Here is a 21,435-nt window from a genome sequence, read left to right on the forward strand (position 1 = left end):
ATGTCAGCTCTTTGCTTTATACGGACGATGTTATATACTTTTAAATAAATCCGCTACAAGTTTGCAAGAGTCCCTGACTAAATTGAATAACTGTTGTAATAGATATGGTATGAAGGTGAGCATTGAAAAGACAAAGACAATGAAAATAGGTAGAATTGTTGAAAATTTCAACTGTGTTGACATTTTCAACAATTGTGAACGGGGAACCTGTGGAACAAGTAAAACATTTCAGCTACTTAGGCACGATTTTTAGTGAAGATGGTAAATTAAATATGGAAATAGACAACAGAATCAACAAAGCTGGTATGGTAGGAAGTCTATTGAATAATTTCATATGGAATAAGAGAGAAATTAGTCGGAACACTAAATTAGCTGTATATAAAACAGTGTTCAAACCGGTTTTAACTTATGGATCTGAGAGCTGGGTCAGAAGTAAAACACTTCACCAAAGACTAGAGACCACAGATATGAGAGTCCTGAGAAAGATTAGAAGCATGAACAGATGGTATCAATGGCAATATCATATTAAAAATGAGGGTATTAGGACAGAACTTGACGTTGTCAGCATCCAGGAATGCGTTAGCAGAGCTAATCTCAGGTGGTATGGTCACTTAAACAGAATGGACGAGAAAAGATTAGAAAAGCAAGTGTTCTCTGCCCAGTTGGCAGGTAAACAACCCAGAGGAAGACCAAAATATAGGTGGATTGATACGGTACAATGTGCCTTATACGATAGAAATATAAGATCTGATAATGATAATATTGGAGTCTTGACAAGTGACAGACTGATTTGGAGGAAAATTGTAGATAGGAAGGTAGTAATGATGTAAATTTTTCATGTAGTACTATCATATCCTGTACACCTCTTGAGGGTACATGTCAGGAATTTGATGAAGAAGTTTAGCTTGACAGGCAGAAAAGAGGAAAATGACAGAAATCCAAATTATAGAAGAGATGCTAAAAAAGAAATTTTCAAGTATATGAGTAGACAAGAGAAAGTTGTGAGATTAGGTGGTTAGCAAGAGTGCAAGGACTAGATTTGTTTTTGCTTGGAGAGTAGTAAATAAGTGGAATGGGTTGCCAAAGGCAGCTGCAAGTGCTTTTTGCTGAACACCTTGAAGGAAGTACAGTGGTGTCATTCAGCTAGTTCATCCAAACTGGCTGGTTGTTAAAATTTGTTGTCTAACTGATTATTTTGGACAGAAAATGACAACAACAACAAAAAAAGTTTAATTTTTGCAGGCTTGCTAAATGTTCTACAGTGTAAATGAAAACAATAAATTACTCTAGGAGTCATTAGTGTGATTCATTGAAAGTCACGCATAATTATATGAAAGTAGTAAGTTGCAACAGAAACTATGACTTTTATCTCACAGCTTCATGCTGACATGTTACAACAACAAAAATATGTACTAAAATAGCATGTTTTAATATCAAATTCATACTTTCTTGATTCACATTATGCCTAAAATCATATTATGTAAAACCTTTGCTTCACATTTAACCATGTGATAGTGCAATTCAATAGCCAGTAACTAATTGAGCTTGTCACATATAATAGCCACTGTGTGAATAATAGTTCGTTTGGGCCCTCCCATGATTAATCTTCAGATTCCATGAAATACCTGTGTAATAATAATAGTACAGTAATTCTTCAGTTAATTAACCATATGGGGAAATCAATTTGCTAGTCATATAATCTTGGATATATTATGGATAGTTTATTCGAGGCATATTAACATTATGCTATAACTGAAGTCACCTAATATGCTAACTCATTTCAAGGATCAATTAGATAATTGAAGGTTTAGTTCTTTGAAGGTCAGATAATGGAGAGATCACTGTAATAATAAAATCTTATTCTGTTAATTGGTTTCAAAAAAAAAAAAAGTTATTAGCATTGAATTTGAATTGCAGTGTATTGTATTTTGAATAATGTTTACTTCTGAATGGCAATAGCTGATTGCTGCTCATTATTATGTTTGGAGGAAATGGACAGAAATATTTGAGATGCTGGCATTATGATCGGAACTTAACTTTATTTAGATCACTGATGAATCTAAGTCATGACAGGACATCAGTACTGACTGAGGCATGCATTTATGTAAATACATATTGAATAAACTAATTTTGAGTTAAATGGTAAAACTAGTTCACATCTTACATGGATATTTTTTTTTTATAAAAAAAAGCATATAATGTATTTGAATTATTCTTTTTCCATTATTTAGGTATTAAAATCTAGATGACATATCATCTGTTTTTGTAATGCTTCAAGTTATTTTAAAGCATAAAAATTACTATTACTCCACCAATAAATAAAAACAAGGTTTCTGCTTATATTTTTGTGTTTTTGATAGGATTTTTTTTATTTTTTATTTTATGATATATAAATTTTAAATGAAAAGTGCAAAACTTTTGGAATGAAAATTAATCTAAGCAAAACTAAAACAATGAAAATAAAAAGAGATGAGGAAAACATTTCAATAATGGATGGTCTAAAATGAATAAATTAAATATGAAAAAATAACAGCATTTCAAAAATCCCAAACTAAAACTATAAAATCATTATTATACCTACAGCAATACATATGAAACTCACTCAGAAAGAAACAATAAATTAGAGCATTTGAAATGAAATGTTTAAGAAAAAATAAATAAGTCTCACTGGTCAGAACACAAAACAAATGAGCACAAATCAAACATGAATTAAGCCATAGAGAAAATATCATAGATATAATTCTTAAATGGCAATTAAAATGGTTTGGACACCTCCAGATAATGTCCTCTCAGAGATTAAAATATAACCTTGAATGGAGTCACTAGAAGAAGACGATCAAAAGACAGGCTGAAAAGAATTTGGTTATAGTCATTGAAGGAAAAGTTTCAGAGAGATGAGAGAAATGGCTGTAGATAATCAGATGGCAAAGGTTGCTTATTCGTAGGGGACTCAGCCTGTCCTCTAATGGATGATAAAGAAAATATATGTTTTTTCAGTAATTTTTAATTACTATGTAAATTGTAGTAAATGTTCATGAGATGCAATTTTTTGTATTTCATAGGAGTTTAGGAGTTGCATGGGAGTTGAGTAATTACAGAAATACTGTAACTACTCAAGTGATAACAGTCACAATTACTTGTGTAGAAGAAAACGATTTGGATTACCATAGAAAGACATTGAATTTAAAAAAAAAAACAAGGTCTGATTTTTTTTATATAGTGAAACCTGTAGAGTATTCATAACTATAAATTTACATGTATACCACAGTAATTAACATATTTAATAATATGTAAATATTTCATCTTAAGTATCATAAGATATCATCAGTACAGTTATTAAAAAAAAAAAAAATCACATTAGTGCGCATGCTTACACTGGAATTCCTCTATGTATACAGTAGTGTGTTTAAGGATTTAAAACTATTGGGCTGTAATTAAATTAAATTAAAATATAACTGATAAATTTTATTTTGTACAATTGAGGATAAGAATGTCTCACTATCCCAAAAGTGATTGTCTCACTTTTGGGATACATTACAGTTAAGATTGGGCCTGTGACATAAGTCTTCAGCATTGTCTTTATACAAACACTCATGTTTATATATGGCTGTATGTAGTAGCTTGGTGTTTTGCCATTGGACCCCTTGATTAACATTTTCAACTCCATGTTGTGCGAGGCCAGATTTGTGAGACTAATGTGGTCTTGATGTTCAGAGATGCGTTTATTTACAGATCTTCCTGTTTGTCCATAGTAAGACAAGTTACAAGAACATGGTACTTTGTATACACCAGGTATCATCAGTGGGGGAGAGTTTGTCTTTTGGTAACAAATTGTGAATTTGGTTGATTGGTTTATAGGTAGCAATGAGTTTGTATTTCTTAATAATTTTGAAGAGTTTGGAGAATCACAAGTGGCTGCTCTAGATACTAGCAATTGTTTATTAGTTGAGAGACTTCAGGGTGGCATAGAAATAGACATGATGGTTTTCTATGTTACTTAAGACAGAAATGAAGCGAAACATGTTAATTTGATAAAGATTTGTCGTTCTTCTTAGGAATGGGTTGAATTGGCTAATTTCCAGGGGCTCGAGGATAGATACTAGCATCATAGAAGAGGAATTAACTGGGGAACACAAATCTTCAGAATAAACTGAGAAGTGTCGTCAAGATCAGGAGACTTTTTGATATCTAGTTTGGACAAGGCTCTTCTGATCTCTTTCTGGCAAAAAATCGAGAGGGAAGAATGCTGAGTGTTGTGTGTTTGAAATGGTAGAACATTGACAAAGATGACTTCAAGAATTTGACTAAGGAAAGTAAGAATCTAAGAGATTGGCTTTTTCTGTAGTTAATGATGCAACAATAGAACCATATGAGTGCAAAAGAGATTGAAGTTGAACTAGACAAAAGTTTTGACAAGTAGCTTTATAAAAGACCAGAAAGCCTGACTACCATTTTTTCATATCATATCATATCTACATCAAAGATAGCAACCTATAGCACATAAGTACCATGCATAAGCAATAGGTTAAAGGAGAAAGAAGGAATTTAGTGCCATGTTTTGAGCAGCTGAAGGTTGTAGTGTTTTGGGAGAACAGAATGTTAGAGGTTGTTTTGTAGGATAGAGGTATATATAGAATGAAACAAGAAGAGAATTTCAGTAGGTTTTAAGCTGAACAATAAATGGATGATGACCAGTAGCTCCTCATGTTCTTTATAGTCTTGGAAAAAGTGATAGAATGATGATAGCCATTTCAGCAGAATGTTGTCCATAGAAATATTTATAGAAGAGATGTAAGCCAGAAACAAAAATCTGTGAGAGCGTATTTGGAATGAATCTGTGAGAGGCAATCATAACATAACATAATCAGTGTTCTCTTCTGGATAGTATCAAGTTTTCTTATAAAATTTTTGATGCATCATCAAAATATGTAAACAGTATTTCAAAGTTTTGTGGATTTGAGATTTATAAAATTTCAACATTTGTACAAATGAGAAGTAATGTCTTAAGTGGAGGAATTTGTGTTTTTGGCGACTAGAGAAGAAGCTGTAGCTGAGATGTTTGTTGGGTGAAAGCTAGTCCAAGAAGAGAAACTTACTGTTCCTGTTTGGAGATTTGGGTATTATCAAAAGTGAAGTGAAGTAAGATCATTTAAACAGACATGATACAAGTTGTTTTTGGCTGTTGTTTTTTTCTAAATGATGGAAATTTTGATGAAAGCCATTTGCAAAATACCCCAGTTCTTCTCTTATGTGAAGAGAATTAAAAATGAAACGAATGGTTCCATATTTGCGCTGAAGCAATTCTTAAAAGAATTGCTTCAGCGCAAATTGAAGACTAAAAATGATAGTTACTGTATATCACTTGCTATATAGTCAACTCTCACCGTAGCAAACTCCTGAGGATACAGGAATTGTTATAGTGAATAGTTATTATAACAAATTCCCATTAGCATAATGTTATACCTATGAGAATTTAGTTCTCTCTTTTCAGTAGTTCATTATAGTGAGTTAAAATGATGTTTGCTATGGTGATAATCAGTTGTATTTTTTTTATCTTTTGATAGTCCACATAGCAAATGAAAGATTGTGAATATGAGCATTCACATAACAGTGAAAGAGATCATGCAAATATAAGTAAATTAAAGTTACTTATAAACTTTAATTTACTGTTAATGGTACAAAACTTAATATTAGTCAAGCTGTCAGGATGCAAAAAGGTAAGGTGAAAGAATTGATTGTTTTGGTAAGCCACAATGCTTGGAAAGAGGGAAAATATCATAGGAGAGAAGATTGAAGGCGTTATTGGAAGAAGTGAAAAAGAAGAACAAGAGAGTAAAGATTGTGAGTGTTGTATGCTGTGTTAGAGGCAGGTTGAGGAAGAGGAGGGTAATTACTATTATTATTATACAGGCACCATCATGGAGTTCAAAGACTCATCGTGGGAGACCAATCTATCATACCTCTCCTTGAACATTAACAGACAAAACACAACTGACTCTGGCAACCCATTTGACTCATTCACAACTCTCCAAGCAAAAATTTTAGTCCTTACACCCCCACTAATCACACATTTCTTCAACTTCCAGGGATTACCCCTTGTTCTGGCCCCTCCAGCCAAGTGCTGAAACATTTCCCCTGCATCAATTCTATAAAGCCCTTTAAGCAACTTAAATGTTTCTGTCATGTCCCCTCTTTTTTCTCCTATCAACCAACTTCTGCAATCCACACACCTGCAATCCCCCCCCCCCAACGAATGCAAATGAATCGGTGCATAGGTTGTGCAATTTGTGTAGACCTATAGACCAGGTTTGACTAATGGAAGAACTTACAAGTATATATATGCTGATGGATTGCACTTAAATGGATATGAAAAAAGAATCTGTCTCTCAAGTGACAAGTCAAAATTGAATGCAGAAGCCAATACAAGATTTGTAAAGTAGTTGATTGCTAAAGGGATACTACAATTTAAGTAAACTAATATCAGGAATAAGAGGGAGGAGTTATCGGTTGGTTAGTTATTGGTTGCAATCTTGCTAAAAACTATAGGCATTAGTGAAACTTGGCTGGCAGCAGATGATGTAGTTACAGGGATAGAATATGAGGGGAATAGTATTTTCAGGGTGGAGAGATGGGATGGGATAGTGCTGATGACAGTACAGAATTGCAGCCAAAAAAGAATTGGAGATCATCAGGAAGACAGGAATGTGGAAGGCTGTTTGTTCATTTCAGGCAATCAGGTGTGAAATTGCTGCTGAAGTAGGCCAGGATGTGTGAGGTATATTGCGGAATACATGCATCATCAAATTAGCTTGAGTGCGGTTTGATTAACTATTATGGGAACTTCAGCTACATGGACATAGATTGAAAGAAGGAAAGATCAAATAGGTGGAAGGAAATGGAATTTATACACCTACTAAGAGGCTGACAATTTTTTCTGTTTATCATTCATGATAAGTGAAATAGGTATATCCACAATAAGTTAACATGTTACTATGTGTATATTTTGGTTTATTTCAAAGTCAGGAAATGATTCAAGTCCATCATACAAAAAAAGTGTTTCATAATAGCATATTGTATATTTTATTTTGCTTTTTTTATGGAAATCCTGTCCACAAAAGGTAAACCCATATGTTAGTACTGTTGATAGGCTAAGAAGGCAAAGTAGTGATATAATTGAGATATAGGATAATTATTATCGCACTGTAGGCATGTATCATCTCATAAAAACCTTATATAAAAATAAGTGAGCCAAGTATTGGGGAATAAGCAGAAGATTGGCTGCAATTTAGAAACAGCTATTTAGTTAGCATTATTTTTGTTGTTTGAATTAGTGATATTGTTTTTGTGACTCTTATCAATGAAAGTTTATAAACAGACAGTACTTTAAGCATTGTATATAGATAAAAGATAATCTGAACTCTACTTTAGACCAAACAGAGTACTTTTTCAAGTCATTAGTTTTCCAGTAAGTAGATCTTGCACTGGGCAATCAAATTAATTACTGCCTAAAAGACATTCACAGTTATCTATACTACAGTGGGATTTGAATCCTCATTTGTTGGAAACAGAGAATTATCCACTAGGCCAACCACATTGCTTCAATTTCAGAGGAGAATTTTACATCCTTGGTTTAAGCATTGTGAGCAATTAGCTGCTTCTCAATTGCAGCCAACCTCCTACTTCCTCAGTATTTGGCTCACTTTTGTTTTTTACACACATGACCATAAAAGTGAGCCAAATATATGTGAATAATGATAGTATATATATATATTTTTTTTTATTAATTATAACTTACTTTTTAGGTGAAGCAGGTAAAACCTCATTCAACAATCACTCAAATGATTCAATCTATTGTGCATCTTTTATCTCTCTACTTTATGTAACCTTGTATTCCATTTTGGTCCAGCTGCAGAAATTACCAGGGAATCTTAAAGTAAAAAAAAAAAAAAAGCTGTGTCAATTAAGTATGAAAATGAATTAATGCTACAACCTTTAGAGTTATCTATAATTCCTACTAAGTTTATGATTGTTAGATGCACATATTCACAAGAATAAAGCATAATATATTTTATTATTGCAAATATTTCAGCCAGAAATTAACAGGCCAACATTATCAGTGTATCTGATTAATCAAGGTGAAGATAGAGCAAAGAATATTAATCCTATTTACAGAGTTGAGCCAAGTATTTGAGTGCCTCCGTAGTGGTTACAAAATAAAATGAGATTGCAATTACAGCTAAAACAAAAATTAAAATAATTAATTTTTTTTTGAAATACAATAAAACAACAAAAATTAGATAAATAAAATGATTGAATAACATAGCACTATATATATAGATATATATATATATATATATATATATATATATATATATATTAAAAAAAAGAAAGAGAAATTTCTGTTATTGCTTGCCATTTATGAAAGTGAGACTCTCCCAATTCTTGGCAAGGGAGTACTAAAGCAGATTTCAGCGGTGCAGAAGTGCTTCAGTAATCTTTAAGTAACTGCTCAAACCTAAACCAGCATCTATACAAAAGCTGAGTATTGGACTAAGGGATATTGTGGTTAGTGTCCACTATGCAGTGCAAGGCCAGATTTTTCAGGTTTATTAAGTGTTGATATAAGACTGGTGTTCATCTAGTAATTTTTTGACAGAACATGGATGTAATATCTTCTGTTGTCTTTAATGCGTTATTTTATTATCTTTACTATTCTACACATTTTTTTCTATGTATTTTCCTTTCTTACTCTGCCTATATTAGTAATATCTTTTTATTTTTATTCTAATTATGCTGTGTGTGCTTTCTCTCTCTGAATCTTTCTTGCTTATATTATTACGTACTATGTTTATCTACCCTTCGCAGTACGAGTCTTATGCCTGAGATACTAGAAAATTTATTTAATTTAAACTGCACCACTAATATCATTTAATTAGCATAAAACTCAATAATACAGCTGACAGATTTCTCTCTCTAACACAAATTCCTTCAAAAAAACTTGACACAAACAGTCGTGGTCTATTCTTTTACTTAACTTTACGCTTCGGCTATCTCACCTAGTTTCCTGCTCACAAGTCTGATTTATTTAGGAACAGTGCAGTTGTAAAAATAAACAAACAGGCAGCACTCTTTTAACAAAAAGAACAAAACAATTTATTTACATTACTAAGAAATATACATGAATTTAAACATCAGGGAGATTGCTTTCTTTATCCATTTATGAAATCTTTAGCATAAATTATAACCTATTTACTTCAACACTAATTAACTTCTTTAACTCACAATCTTATTTACTCTCCGCTTACAAATTCAACTTATTAAACTTCTAGTTTACTTGCAAAGAGGTTAGCTAACTGTCTGTTAAGTTATCTTTACAAATTTTATATCAACTTCCAATATGCCAATTGATTCTCTTAATGATTATTCTTACTACTATTGAGCAATCTCTTAAAAGTCCATCTACAACCTACTATGAGAGGGAATATACAAAAGGTTTTAACTTACAAAAGACTCTGCATCGCACATTCAGTCAAAAGTCTTTCACTACAGTCTTATGGCATTTCTTTCATTCTCAGATCTTGAGCTTCCTCAAGAATGTCTGGGCTTCAGTAATATATCTCAACAGGAAAATAGTGGGCTGTGGACTGCGACCGGCAAAAGGTTGTTCTCCCCCGGCGAAAAAGAAAATCTTCTGAGCGAAGTTACTTTGGGTAATTTACATTGCCTTTTCTCCTCTGCTTTTGCTCGCTGAAAATGCCTGGACAACTGCCATCTCCAATAGCTCGAACAGCTGCCTCCAATGACCGTAATTGTTGCCAACTGACTCTTTTATGGACTCCCGAATCTGTTCCCTCTCTCTGGCAATGACTGGAAGCCGGGAAGCCTTTCCTTCTTTGGCAACATCTGGAAGCCCTCTCTCTGGCCTGGAAGCTCCTCTTTCTGGCGACGAATCGAACCGGGCAGCCTCTTCTAGCGACTTCTAGATCCAGGAAGCTCTTTATGCTTGGCTCAGTCCCTTTTTATTATGCCTTCTCTGAGACCTTGCACGAAGTTTGCAACCCCTGAAGAATTTGGCATGGTTCTTTCATCTTAAGTTTCAGGTCTGGCCCGCTTTCTTTTGATTGTAAGTTGCCAGCCATCGGAAAGTTGTTTGAACCTTTCTGACTGACTTCTGAGGTGTTTACGTGCAGAGCTTGTAAGTCTTTCACATACACACAAAATTTCATAAACCACCTTTCTGCCATGTAGATCTATTACATACAGTTCTGGTGGCAAAACACTGCCTTGTTTTTTTAACATTTGAAATATTCTTATTAAAAGAGTATATACAGTTAATTTCCAAAGAGTTATTTATAAAAATATCTAGTACAAAAGATACAGAAACAAAAATTATTTTTACAACATACTCATGGGACTTGACCTCTGTAAAAAAAATCGATGCAATGTGCTTTAGAATATTTAAGCTACAATCAAGTTTTTACAAAGGGCCCACCTCTTCATGAAAAATTTTTAAACCATGGGGTGCCAGGGGGCGAAAGCCCCTTTTGAGTCTTCAAAATTCGAGTCATCAGAATTCAAGTAGAACCAGCCTACCAGTCCGGTACATGGTGGGTTGGGTGCCTTAGGCACCAGGGGGTGTAGCCCCCCTAGTATGTATGTGTATATATGTGTGTATATATATATATGTGTGTGTGTGTGTGTGTGTGTGTATATATATATATATATATAGTGCACATAACATGTAATAGACAATCTATTATTACAAAAAAAATACTTTTCTCACAATATAATTTCATTAACAAAATAAACTGGTACTTATAAACATAAAAATTAAAATTGGCACATCTAATTAAATGGTGTAGTACATCTATACATCTGTTTCTTCCAGCACCTTTATCCCTTAAGTAGGTGCACAATTATAATACAATATAGCCCTAAGCTTATTTCCACAGTCCACAGCACAAATTAGTTTAGTGTAATTAAATGTTTGCAAATTTTACATAACAAAAATGAGTATTAACCTCCCTACCGGCCAATGTGGATGAAATAGTGACACCAAATTGCACTTCTTATCCATGTTATTCAATGGGTTTTCGAGCTTCATATCCAGATGTAGCTCGACGTCTATAGATGTCGTGGCCGGTTGGGGGGTTAATATTGTTACTTAAAAAGTACAATTATCTTGTGAACACAAGTCAAAGACCCAGCTCCCCATCGAGTGCCACCCTTTTTTGCTTTTGTGAATTTTATTATTTGTTTTTCATATTAAACTCTATGAATAATTTATATAAATCCATCCTTAATTATGAACAATAAACAAAACAAAACACAAAATGAGCTGTGTTGTAGAGTACATTTTATATAATGGAAAGCACATTTCTGTAAATGTATGTGATCTATAGTAAGAATTAAAGAATGTATTGGTTTGTTTTGTCATAATTTAAAACATCACCTACAACAATTAAAGTAGGCCAATACTACGGGTGAGTAAAATTTTTGTGGCTAGCAGATTTAAGTTGTATTTCTGGAGCCCTGCCCACAACTATTTTTAACTTTTTGATTTCCTTTTTAAAGGTTCATTCTCCCCTACCCTTCTACACTGACTCAGCAAGTATAGACACTTGGGTATTTGTTGATGCTAATAATCTTATAAAGATTGTTCATATGTCTACCAGAATACTAGATAACATTAACTGCTATCCAAACACATTTCATCTTGTCCTCACTGGCGACCCTTCTGAGGAGGCTGTTTGTTCTCAGAGACAACTCATACCATGTGGTACTGATGTCTTGCATATTCACTCTGATCCTTGTGTTGTCTGGCATCATAAAGCATTCTGAATGGGGAAAACATGGATTTGTATCTTATTTTTTGCAATGGATTATTGCAGAAAATAAGAAATAAGATACAAAGATTTGGATAAACTCAGTTTATCCAAATGTTTGCACTGAAAAGATTTGGATAAACTGATAAACAATGTACCATTGTTTCCAAGAAAGGTACCAAAGCTTTTGAAGAAGGGAGTCAAACATATTGAAAATGACTTTCATCGAAATCTCCACCTCTTTTCTATTCATACGAAAGCTCGAAAAAGCAGGAAACTTGTATTGCATGTCTAGATGACTATTTCTGGTTTCTTGCTAATTACTTCACTGCACATTTTGTCCATTCCTGCTTCCACCTGTTTTTGCACTGAGATGGTTCTGCTGCATTTTTACTCACTGAATGTCGAGTGTGTGAAATGGGAGAACATTTATCAAGATTATCAATACAAGAATTTAAGAAAAAATAAAAAGATAGCAGATAGGATATCTCATTACTTTTCTTCATATTGTTGAAATTCTTGTATTGACAGTCTTGATGAATGTTCTCCCATTCCAAACACACAACATTCAATGCACCCACTCCTCTTGAAAAACTGACACCTGCTTAACAGTTACATGACTGCCAGCAAATACATTGACTTAAGCCATGTGACACCACACTAATACTATGCACATAAGAAAACAGAAAATTAATTTCAAGGGGAAAAATAAACTAAAAACAATTTATTCTGTAGAGTAATATGTTAGATAAACAAGGGGATGTTCCAGTGAGTTAAATGTATAATTGTTGCATGAACACGGGCAAAAGAACAGAACTAGAAAAGCATACTGCATTACAGCAGCCTGTCCTATGTATTGCATACAATGAGTGGAGACAGTTCTTTATCTCTAGCTATTGCTCCTCCTCCCCACAACCCAGATAAACATTGCCACCATTCAGAGAAGTCATAAAGGAAATATAAAGAGAAAAATATTCATGCTGCCACACATAATGATGTTTTATGTAAAACATGTTTACGTACACTCCTAGTTCTCAACATGGAGTAAACTTGCAGCATGTATGTTACACAATAAGGTGACAGAAGTAACCACAACAGCTTATAATGATATTGATACTTCTTCAGCATGGAGCAACTAGTTGGTGTGACCTGATTTTCTGAAACGGCACCATCTGGAAAAATTCCAAGTGTAGTTACTTTACTACACTTGGAATTTTCTGTCAACTGGCAAGAATTTGAAGATTGCATATCCAATATTAACATATTCATGTTTATGGTGTTTGGAAGTCTCTTGCCACCACCTTGACATCTGGAAGAGTGGTAGAAAACACCTCACTATACCACAGTTTCATGCTTGTGTATCAGCAGATGTGCCATGTTTTGTGATGAGTTTGTCGAGTATAACCAAATCTTCATGTGTGTGGGAGGGGATGGACTGAATGTGTTTGTTTTAGAATATATTAGAAAATATTAAGGAGAATGTATACTTGGTTAGTATATTTGAGTTATTAAAAGGTGTAAATATGTGAACTATTATTATTGAGTTATGTGAGAATGACAAATATAATAGTGTGAGAGAGCAGGTCTGATAGAAATACTTTCACACTGGCAAATGAATTATTAATAATTTACATTTGTGATATATTGTGTGTGTGTCCTATAAGTTGCTGGCTGGAAAGAATAACATACAATCCTATAAACTAGGCATGCATATTTGCATTTATGATGGGCATGATTAAAGAAAAAAACCTTAAGAGGAGAGGGAATGGTATGTGTCAGTGATATATAAATAAGTAATCAATAATAAACAGTAGCATTATACATTTATTCCCCTATAGTTATTTAGCTCAGTAAATAACTATAGGGGAAGTTAAGCCAAATAACTAATATTGTTGTTCAGACAATTCATATAGGTGTGCAGAGGATTACATGCAGGTTGATGGAGCAGCAAATCATCTTGTGCTTTATGTGTATTTGCTTTTATGTTTTATTTATGTTTACCTTAGTTTACTGAGAATTTTCTTTTGTTCACTGATGAGCAGTATATTATTTTGAAGAGAGACCTCTAGGGAGTCAGGGACTCATTGAGGGAGGCCACAATAACTATGATAGCTTGTACTACATGTACCAGCTATCATACTTATTCTTAAATTCATTCACACTGCCCACACACACAACATCCAATAGCAATCCATTCCACTCATGCACCACCCTGTGAGAGAAAAAGTCTAGCTCTCACACCCTTAGTGGCATTCATTCTCAGTTTCCAAGGATGCCCTCTTGTCCTTTCCCCACCTTCCAAAAAATGAAAAATTCCATCAGTTGAAATGCTGTACGACCCTTTCAGAAGTTTGTGTCACCCCTCTTTCTCCTGTGTACTAGTGTCTGTAATCTACAAATTCTCAATCTGTCTTCATAATCAGTATTTCACAATCCTGATATAATTTTTAACACTCTCCTTTGCACTCTCTCCACTATCAGAATCACAATGGAAAGCAGGAGAGCAGACCTGTGCACAGTAGTCCAAGTGATGTCTTATCAAGGCCTTGTAAAGAGGCAAAATGACATTCTTATCTTTACATGTCCAAGTTTGTTTCAGCATTGCAATTATCTTTTTATTTTTATTTGCAATCTTCACTACATGGCCCCTGCATTTCAACTTGCTATCTACTAACACTCCAAGATCCCTAGACTGATCGGTTTCTTCTAGCATAATCCCACCAATATAATAAGACATTGGACATCTAATCTTACCAAAATGTGTGACATTGAACTGACATCCATTTTTCCATGCCCACAATTCCAGCCTATTCAAATCATTCTGCAAGCATTGCATCATCAGCAGCATTCCTGATTATCATACATCTTTGCATCATCAACAAATAGCTGTATGTCACCTGTAAAATCCTTCCCAATATCATTAATGTACAGATTGAAATAACAGTGGACCAAGGACTGATCCTTGGGTTATACCACTAGTTACCTTAAATTTTATAGACTAACCCCCCCCCCCCATATACCACTTTTTGATATCTCTCAGTCAACGTCCTCTTATCCATAGAACATCATTCGTGTGAGCCCAGCATATGAATTATTTTTTATGGGGGTGCATATTAAGTGTGATGGTGGGAAGAACTTTATCCTCAAACTTTACAGCAAATGTTGAGGTTCAAAGCTCTGTTTATTAGCTTAGTCTCTTTCTTCTTTTTATCACTACCTTTTTCTGTTGACTGCAAATCCAATCATTACAACTGTATCAACCATAGAATGGAGTGATGACAAAAATATTTTATCTTCTCTCCAGTCTGTTTGATACAATTGTAATAATTCATTCATGCAGTATATATATAATTATATCACTAGTATGTCAGCAAGATCACTTTTAAGCAATTTACCAGAACCATGTTGTAGTTCGTACATGAGAATGCAGTAACTTGTGGAATATGCTAAAAGTGCAGTGCTTATTATATATATATATATATATATATATATATATATATATATATATACAAGATGGAATCAGAAAATTTCTGAACCAATTACTAAATAATTCTATTGCAGTTAGTATATAGTTTCTCCACTAGATGTGGAGAGATAGAGTAGAATCTGCTGGATCATATGCCATTGATTCAAAACTGTAGTTTGTTTGTGGCATCAAGAATTACTTTGTAAAAGACATCGCATTTTTGCACCCTTTGTAAATACTGCTTTTTGAAAAAAACGAGGGCTACAAACCAAGAAGAGCTGCCATAGAAACTGTTGCAAGGTTACAACTTACTTTGGAAGGGAAAACAGAAAACTTAAGCATTTGATTGGTTTTGTGTACCCAGTGCAAACAGAGTGAAATGTGATTGTTATTTCTTGAGATTCATAGAATGGAGCTGTTCTGGGCATTAGTTTCATCACACATGCAATGCTTTTGCTCTTTCTGTTTTGTTTTTGTGGGAATTTCTCTCCCAAACTTGTCCCAAAAATGTTAAAAAGAAACTACAAAGAAATAAAAAAATAGTGAGATGACTGACACTGTCTGCTATCTAATGCTAGTAACTTGTTGCTTGGGGCTTAAGTTTGAATTACAAAATGCAAAGAATATGTCAAGAATAAACTAGTCCTAACCTCACACATCTCTTCTTCTCTTAGTGAGGCATAGTGGTTGCAATTCACTCCATGTGTAGTTTGTAATCATTGTATTAGAAAATTTCTTAATGCAATGATCAAAGAATTGACTAAAGTGATTTGTTCATGTGGTTTACTCAACAAAAACCAATGATTATTTTTTGAGACCTGGAAATGATTTTGATCCAATCTTCAAATACTGCAGACTTAATTATGCCAACAGTTACTTGAAAACATTAGGAAAGAATAGATGAAAAATGTGCAGTTTACAGTGTATCCCATTCTTCCATGTGTTTTAGTGGTAATAGTTTTAAGTTGTGTTTTTGGTATTTCGTTTTACTTAGAACATGAAGTTCTCTACTGTTAGATAGTAGTGAAATTTGTTTTCTTTTAGTGATATTAAAATTCCAGTTGTAATATTTCAAAGCATGTATTTTCCAACAATCATATGAAAGAAACACTGGGTTTGCTATATTAAATTAGAAGGGAAGATTTTAAAGGGAATGTCATGGAACATCAAGTGTAAATCCTGTTGTTTGTTTTGATTGCAATTTAGTGATAATTAAATTTGACTTTTACAAGTAAAGATTTTATAAATGATTTAAATATATATACTTGGGCATTCTTTGAAAAGTTTTCTTCTTTACAGGACCAAGAGTATGATAGATTAACCAGACAGTATGCTCTTTCAGCATAGTTTTTTTTTCTCCCTAAATAAAAACAAATTGTATATGTAGATTTTGTGAAAATAAAATATCCAGATTGTTAAAAGTATACTTGTGAATTGCACATGAATAATTCATTATATTTCTAACACACACACAAACTTTGTTTGCTTACACTTGGATAAAGGATTAAACCAAGAATATAATTTCTGGGCATTTTTAATTTATAGTATCTGTCTCTAATCCAGAGTATTTTAGTAATAAGATGTGACATCTTTTGGCTACCTGTATATGGAAATATGACTACTTCATTACTTCAACCTTGGTATCACTCCTGGGTCTCGTTCCCAGTGATGAGACCTACCTCGATAAAGATCGAAACTGGTCTGGATAGTGAATCCTCCCATAATTCATAGCATTATGCATGTCGTTAAGAATATGTGCTTTGTATTATGAGATAATAAGGCACGTGATGTGAAAGCATTAGCCTCTATATTACAAGTTGCCCAGTCGTGAAGTTATTTCATGTGCAAACCTTGTTTGCTTACACTTGGATAAAGAGCTAAACCAAGAATATTTCTTGGCATTCTTAATTTACATGTAAACAATATAATCAACTTTAGCAAGTTTTAAAGAAAAAAAATTCCTAGACCTACAGACAGTACATATTACATAACATAACAGCTACTACTCACCATTATATTATGTTTAGAGCTATTAACCAACAAACTGACTTCCATGAATTGATGAATTTTATAAATGAATGTTATGATGTAGTGATGAGCTAAAGGTTCTAACAAAACTTATTAGTACTTCAAAATGAATTAAACAGTTTATAGCAGGGGTGTACCCAACTTGGCTTGCGAGCCACATGTAGCTTGCGTCCATGTCACATGGCTCTTCACGCTCTACCAGGGGAAAAAAAAAAGAGGAGACAACAAAAACAGGAACAAAATAAAAAAGAGAGAAAAAAAAACGGTGAATAAAAATTACTGCAATAAAAACGTTTAATTTGAAACACATTAAATGAAGTTTTACTTTGAAGGATTAGAATAATTTTAAAGTCAAAGCAGAATTTTAGTTATTTACTAGTAGAGGCCTTGTATCCATTTTCTTATAAGTTCCTTTAAATTAGGTGTGTAATTAGTCAAAGCAGTTCTTACAAGCTTGTTCAAATGTTCATCATTTAAAACAGATCTATATTTAGATTTAATAAATTTAAGAGTTGAATATAGCGCTTCACAGGAGTACATGGTCCCAAAAATGGAGATCAGTTTTCTTGTGCATTATTTAAGTGTTGGATAACATTGGTCTGGAACTTGCTTCCAAAACTCAATTACAGAACATCTATTTTGCTTCAGTCCTTCGTCCTCTTGAAATTCTCAAAATTCCAGTTCTGCAGCTGCAACATCCATCACAATTGGTTTTGAAATAGGACAACCGCACTCAGGATGTTCGTGAGGAAAGGATTTTCCAAAAAAGCGAATGTTGGCTTAAGTTCTCAAAAGTCACAAAATCGATCGAGTTTTTCGGCCAGATCATTTAATTTGCTGACATAAGATCCTATTTCTAATTCCACTCCTTGCGAATTTGTCAGCATTTTCTTCAGACAAACGAAGTGATTGAAAGTTTTATTTTCCAAGTCTCTCTGGAAAAGTTTTAGTTTACTTTGGAAGCTTAGCAGGTCAATGCGAGATCGGTTATAAGTTTTTCTTTCCCTTGAAGTGAATTGTTTAATATCTGTAGATAGTGGAATACATTGGTAAAAAATGCCATGTCTAATAACCACTGAGTGTCTTCGAGATGAGGGAATAATTTCTCCTCCTCTCTAAGAAACTGTTTGATTGGGTCTAACAATGCAAAAAAAATTGTTTAATACATTGCTGAACGCCACTTAAGCAAAAACCATGATACGTTATTAGAAATCTCGTCACAATTCAACTCATCGAGAAAGCTTTTGTATTGTTGGTGTGTTTAGCACTTGAATGAATAAAATTGACAATTCTTAGAACTACTGCTGTTACATGTTCAAATTTAAAACACTTGGCAACTAGATGTTCCCTGTGAATAATGCAATGTACGGGTAGGAAACCAGGATATGATTCATCATTCTTGAGGAGCCACATGAGCCCTTTAGTTTTACCCCTCATAGCTGGAGCACCGTCAGTTGCAATGCTGATGATTTTTTCGTGCGATACTGAAGCTTTTCTAAGTGCAACATCGAGAGCTTCTTTGATGTCAGAGCTACATGTTGTATCTTTCAAAGCTATCAAGTCCAATAGCTCTTCCTTGACGTCCAGGTCGTGAGATACAAAGCAGACAAATGTAGCTAGTTGTGGTTTGTCCTGAATATCTGTAGATTCATCCAAAGCCAGAATAAATGCAACACAGTTTTTCAAGTTATGGTGTAAGTTATTTACAATGCCAGCACTAATAACGGATTTCTCCTTTCAATTGTATTCCTGGAGACTGGCATCTGTTCAATCAGTTTGAGTAGTTTTTTATTATCCTAGTCTAAAACTGAAATTATTTGTGCAATAATCTTCTTGACAAATTCTCCTTCCATGTATGGATGTTTTGCCTGTGCAGTATTAAACACTAAAATGAAACCAGTCTCGGTAGTAACATCACCCTCTTTAGTAAACATGGACATCAATTTACTCTGACCATGGAGTTTTCTTTCAAAGTTGAAAGTTTAGTTTGCCTCAGATCAGAGCCAAGAGGAAATTCTTTACTAAAATTACTGTGATGCTTATCATAATGACGCTTGAGATTGCTGGCTTTGAATTGTGCAAGTACATTTATTTGTCATATGGCACACATTGGTTTACTTTGTCGTTTCACAAAAAGATACTCCTCTTCTCACTCTGGCCTAAATTTCTCTTATCATAGCATTGTGACTTATAACTACTCAGAGTGATCATACCATTAATCCTATTATATTATTTGACTTTTGATTTACCATTTTAAAGGATGATAGCCACTGTACAATAACATTGCCTGGGCATATTGCTGCAAGGAAGTCATATTTTATTATTCTTTGTGTGCCACCTCTCCAGCCACAAGTTGGCTAGCATCTTGTATCAGTTTCATTTGCATACAGAACTTTTCTTTCTGATTTACTTAGTTCTTTGGAAAAATTTATTTAGGTATGAAAATAATGGGGCATCACAAGAATGGAAAAACTGTTATTACTGCTATAGCATGTCTTTTTTCTCTCCATGATATTGGCTGTTTTGAAAGATACAGACATTCATGAAGCATTGAAAGGTTCTGTACCAGTGAAGGCTATGATAATCATAAAAATAAAAATAATAATAATTAAAAAATATATAAAAAAAGACAAAACTCTAGCCCTATATTTGGGATAGAACAACTATCAGTGATGTGAATGGATTCAGATGGACATTCCTTTAAGCATCCAGGCTTGTTAATTGTTAACATAACCTTCATGGTTCATACAGTATATAGTAATTTGCTACTAGACATTTTATAGAAATGTGTGATAGACAGTAATATATAATATATTTAAAGAAATAATGCAAGTAAAGAAAATTAGAATTTAGTATAAAGTCCAATATATATTTTCATTCAATATTATTTCATTTCATTTCATGAGCATCATTCAGGGAGAATGTGAAGGACTAGTTACAACATTCAAAATAGAAACAAGAATTAATCATATAGCATGAGTATACTTCATGTCTCAGTCACAACTGAGAAAACAATATTCAAGTTCCAGGGAACCCAGTATAGTTCCCTAGGTCAGGGTTAACTAAATAATAATAAAACTATGAACAACTTATGATTATTTCCCAAAATTTTGATAGGCATGAAATCTGATCAGTTAAGACAAAGTTGATGATGCGGGATTTTGCAAGTTGCAAAAAATAGATGATCAAATTTAAATCTGCTGTAGTGTGAAAATCTTGGTTTGATTCCAGTGAACTCTATCTCTAGTGTCTGAGAAGCAAGGCTAGAACATTCTGATTCCAAAAATCTTATGTAGTCTTTGGATTCTGATCTCAGCAGAATGACCAGTCTATCCTTGGGACGAAGAAATGCACTGAACACTCATGCAGGCACAACAGCAGGAAGGCAAATACAGAATGAGTGTGAAAGACATCCTACAGTCCTAACTGGCATCCTGTGTGGGTGTGGTGATGGAATCTTGCTGAATATCTCAATACGATGGTCTACCACATATTTTGCTAAAGTGAGGTCATTTTTTAGTATGGCTTGAAAACTTTCCTTCAAACCAGACCAAAAATTAGCTACCTATATCTGCTTAGGAAAAGATATTCTCCATCTAGATCATCCTAGTGTCTACAGAATTCCTTGCTTCTGCAAACTTACTTTGAACAACAGAAATCTGAAGGAACATGGAAACTATTTCCATACTCTGCACTACAGTTATTCAGGAGTAGAAGACCATGCCACAGATCAGATCTAATGAAAAAAAAAAAAACTCACAGAATAATATAGACGATTCTATCAACACACTCGTAAAGTGTGTCAGTTATGACTATAAGATCCTGCCTTTCACACTCAGTCTGTGTTTATCATCCACATACTTAGGCAAAACATTGGCTTAATAATCTAATTAGCTAAATAAATTTAGGTCAATTTTTATCACTAGATGTGTGTTTTTCTCCACTAAGCACCCACACCAGATTTTATCTCCACATTTGAGGTTTTTGATGACTTTTTCTATTTAGTCTTGATATGAACACAGTGAAGAAATATTTAATAAACTGTAATTAATTACATGGATATTTTAATTTTTAAGTAGCTTGAACTATCATCAGTGCCACAGAGTAGATTATGAG

General features: G+C 33.6%; 1 protein-coding gene across 1 annotated transcript in view; it reads left to right on the forward strand.

Annotated features, from left to right (window-relative positions):
• The window catches only part of epsilonCOP (coatomer subunit epsilon), a 145,905-nt gene extending 129,190 nt beyond the window's left edge, over window positions 1–16,715 (forward strand). The window contains exon 10 of the mRNA XM_090406607.1: window positions 16,591–16,715. Coding sequence (XP_090262733.1) covers window positions 16,591–16,638 — 48 coding nt within the window. The 3' untranslated portion in view covers window positions 16,639–16,715. The remainder of the gene's footprint in view (window positions 1–16,590) is intronic.
• The last annotated feature ends 4,720 nt before the right edge of the window (window positions 16,716–21,435 follow it).

The sequence above is a fragment of the Typopeltis vanoorti genome, chromosome 16, assembly GCF_054136105.1.
Source record: "Typopeltis vanoorti isolate ZY-2024b chromosome 16, IOZ_Tvanoo_1.0, whole genome shotgun sequence".
Taxonomy (NCBI): domain Eukaryota; kingdom Metazoa; phylum Arthropoda; class Arachnida; order Uropygi; family Thelyphonidae; genus Typopeltis; species Typopeltis vanoorti.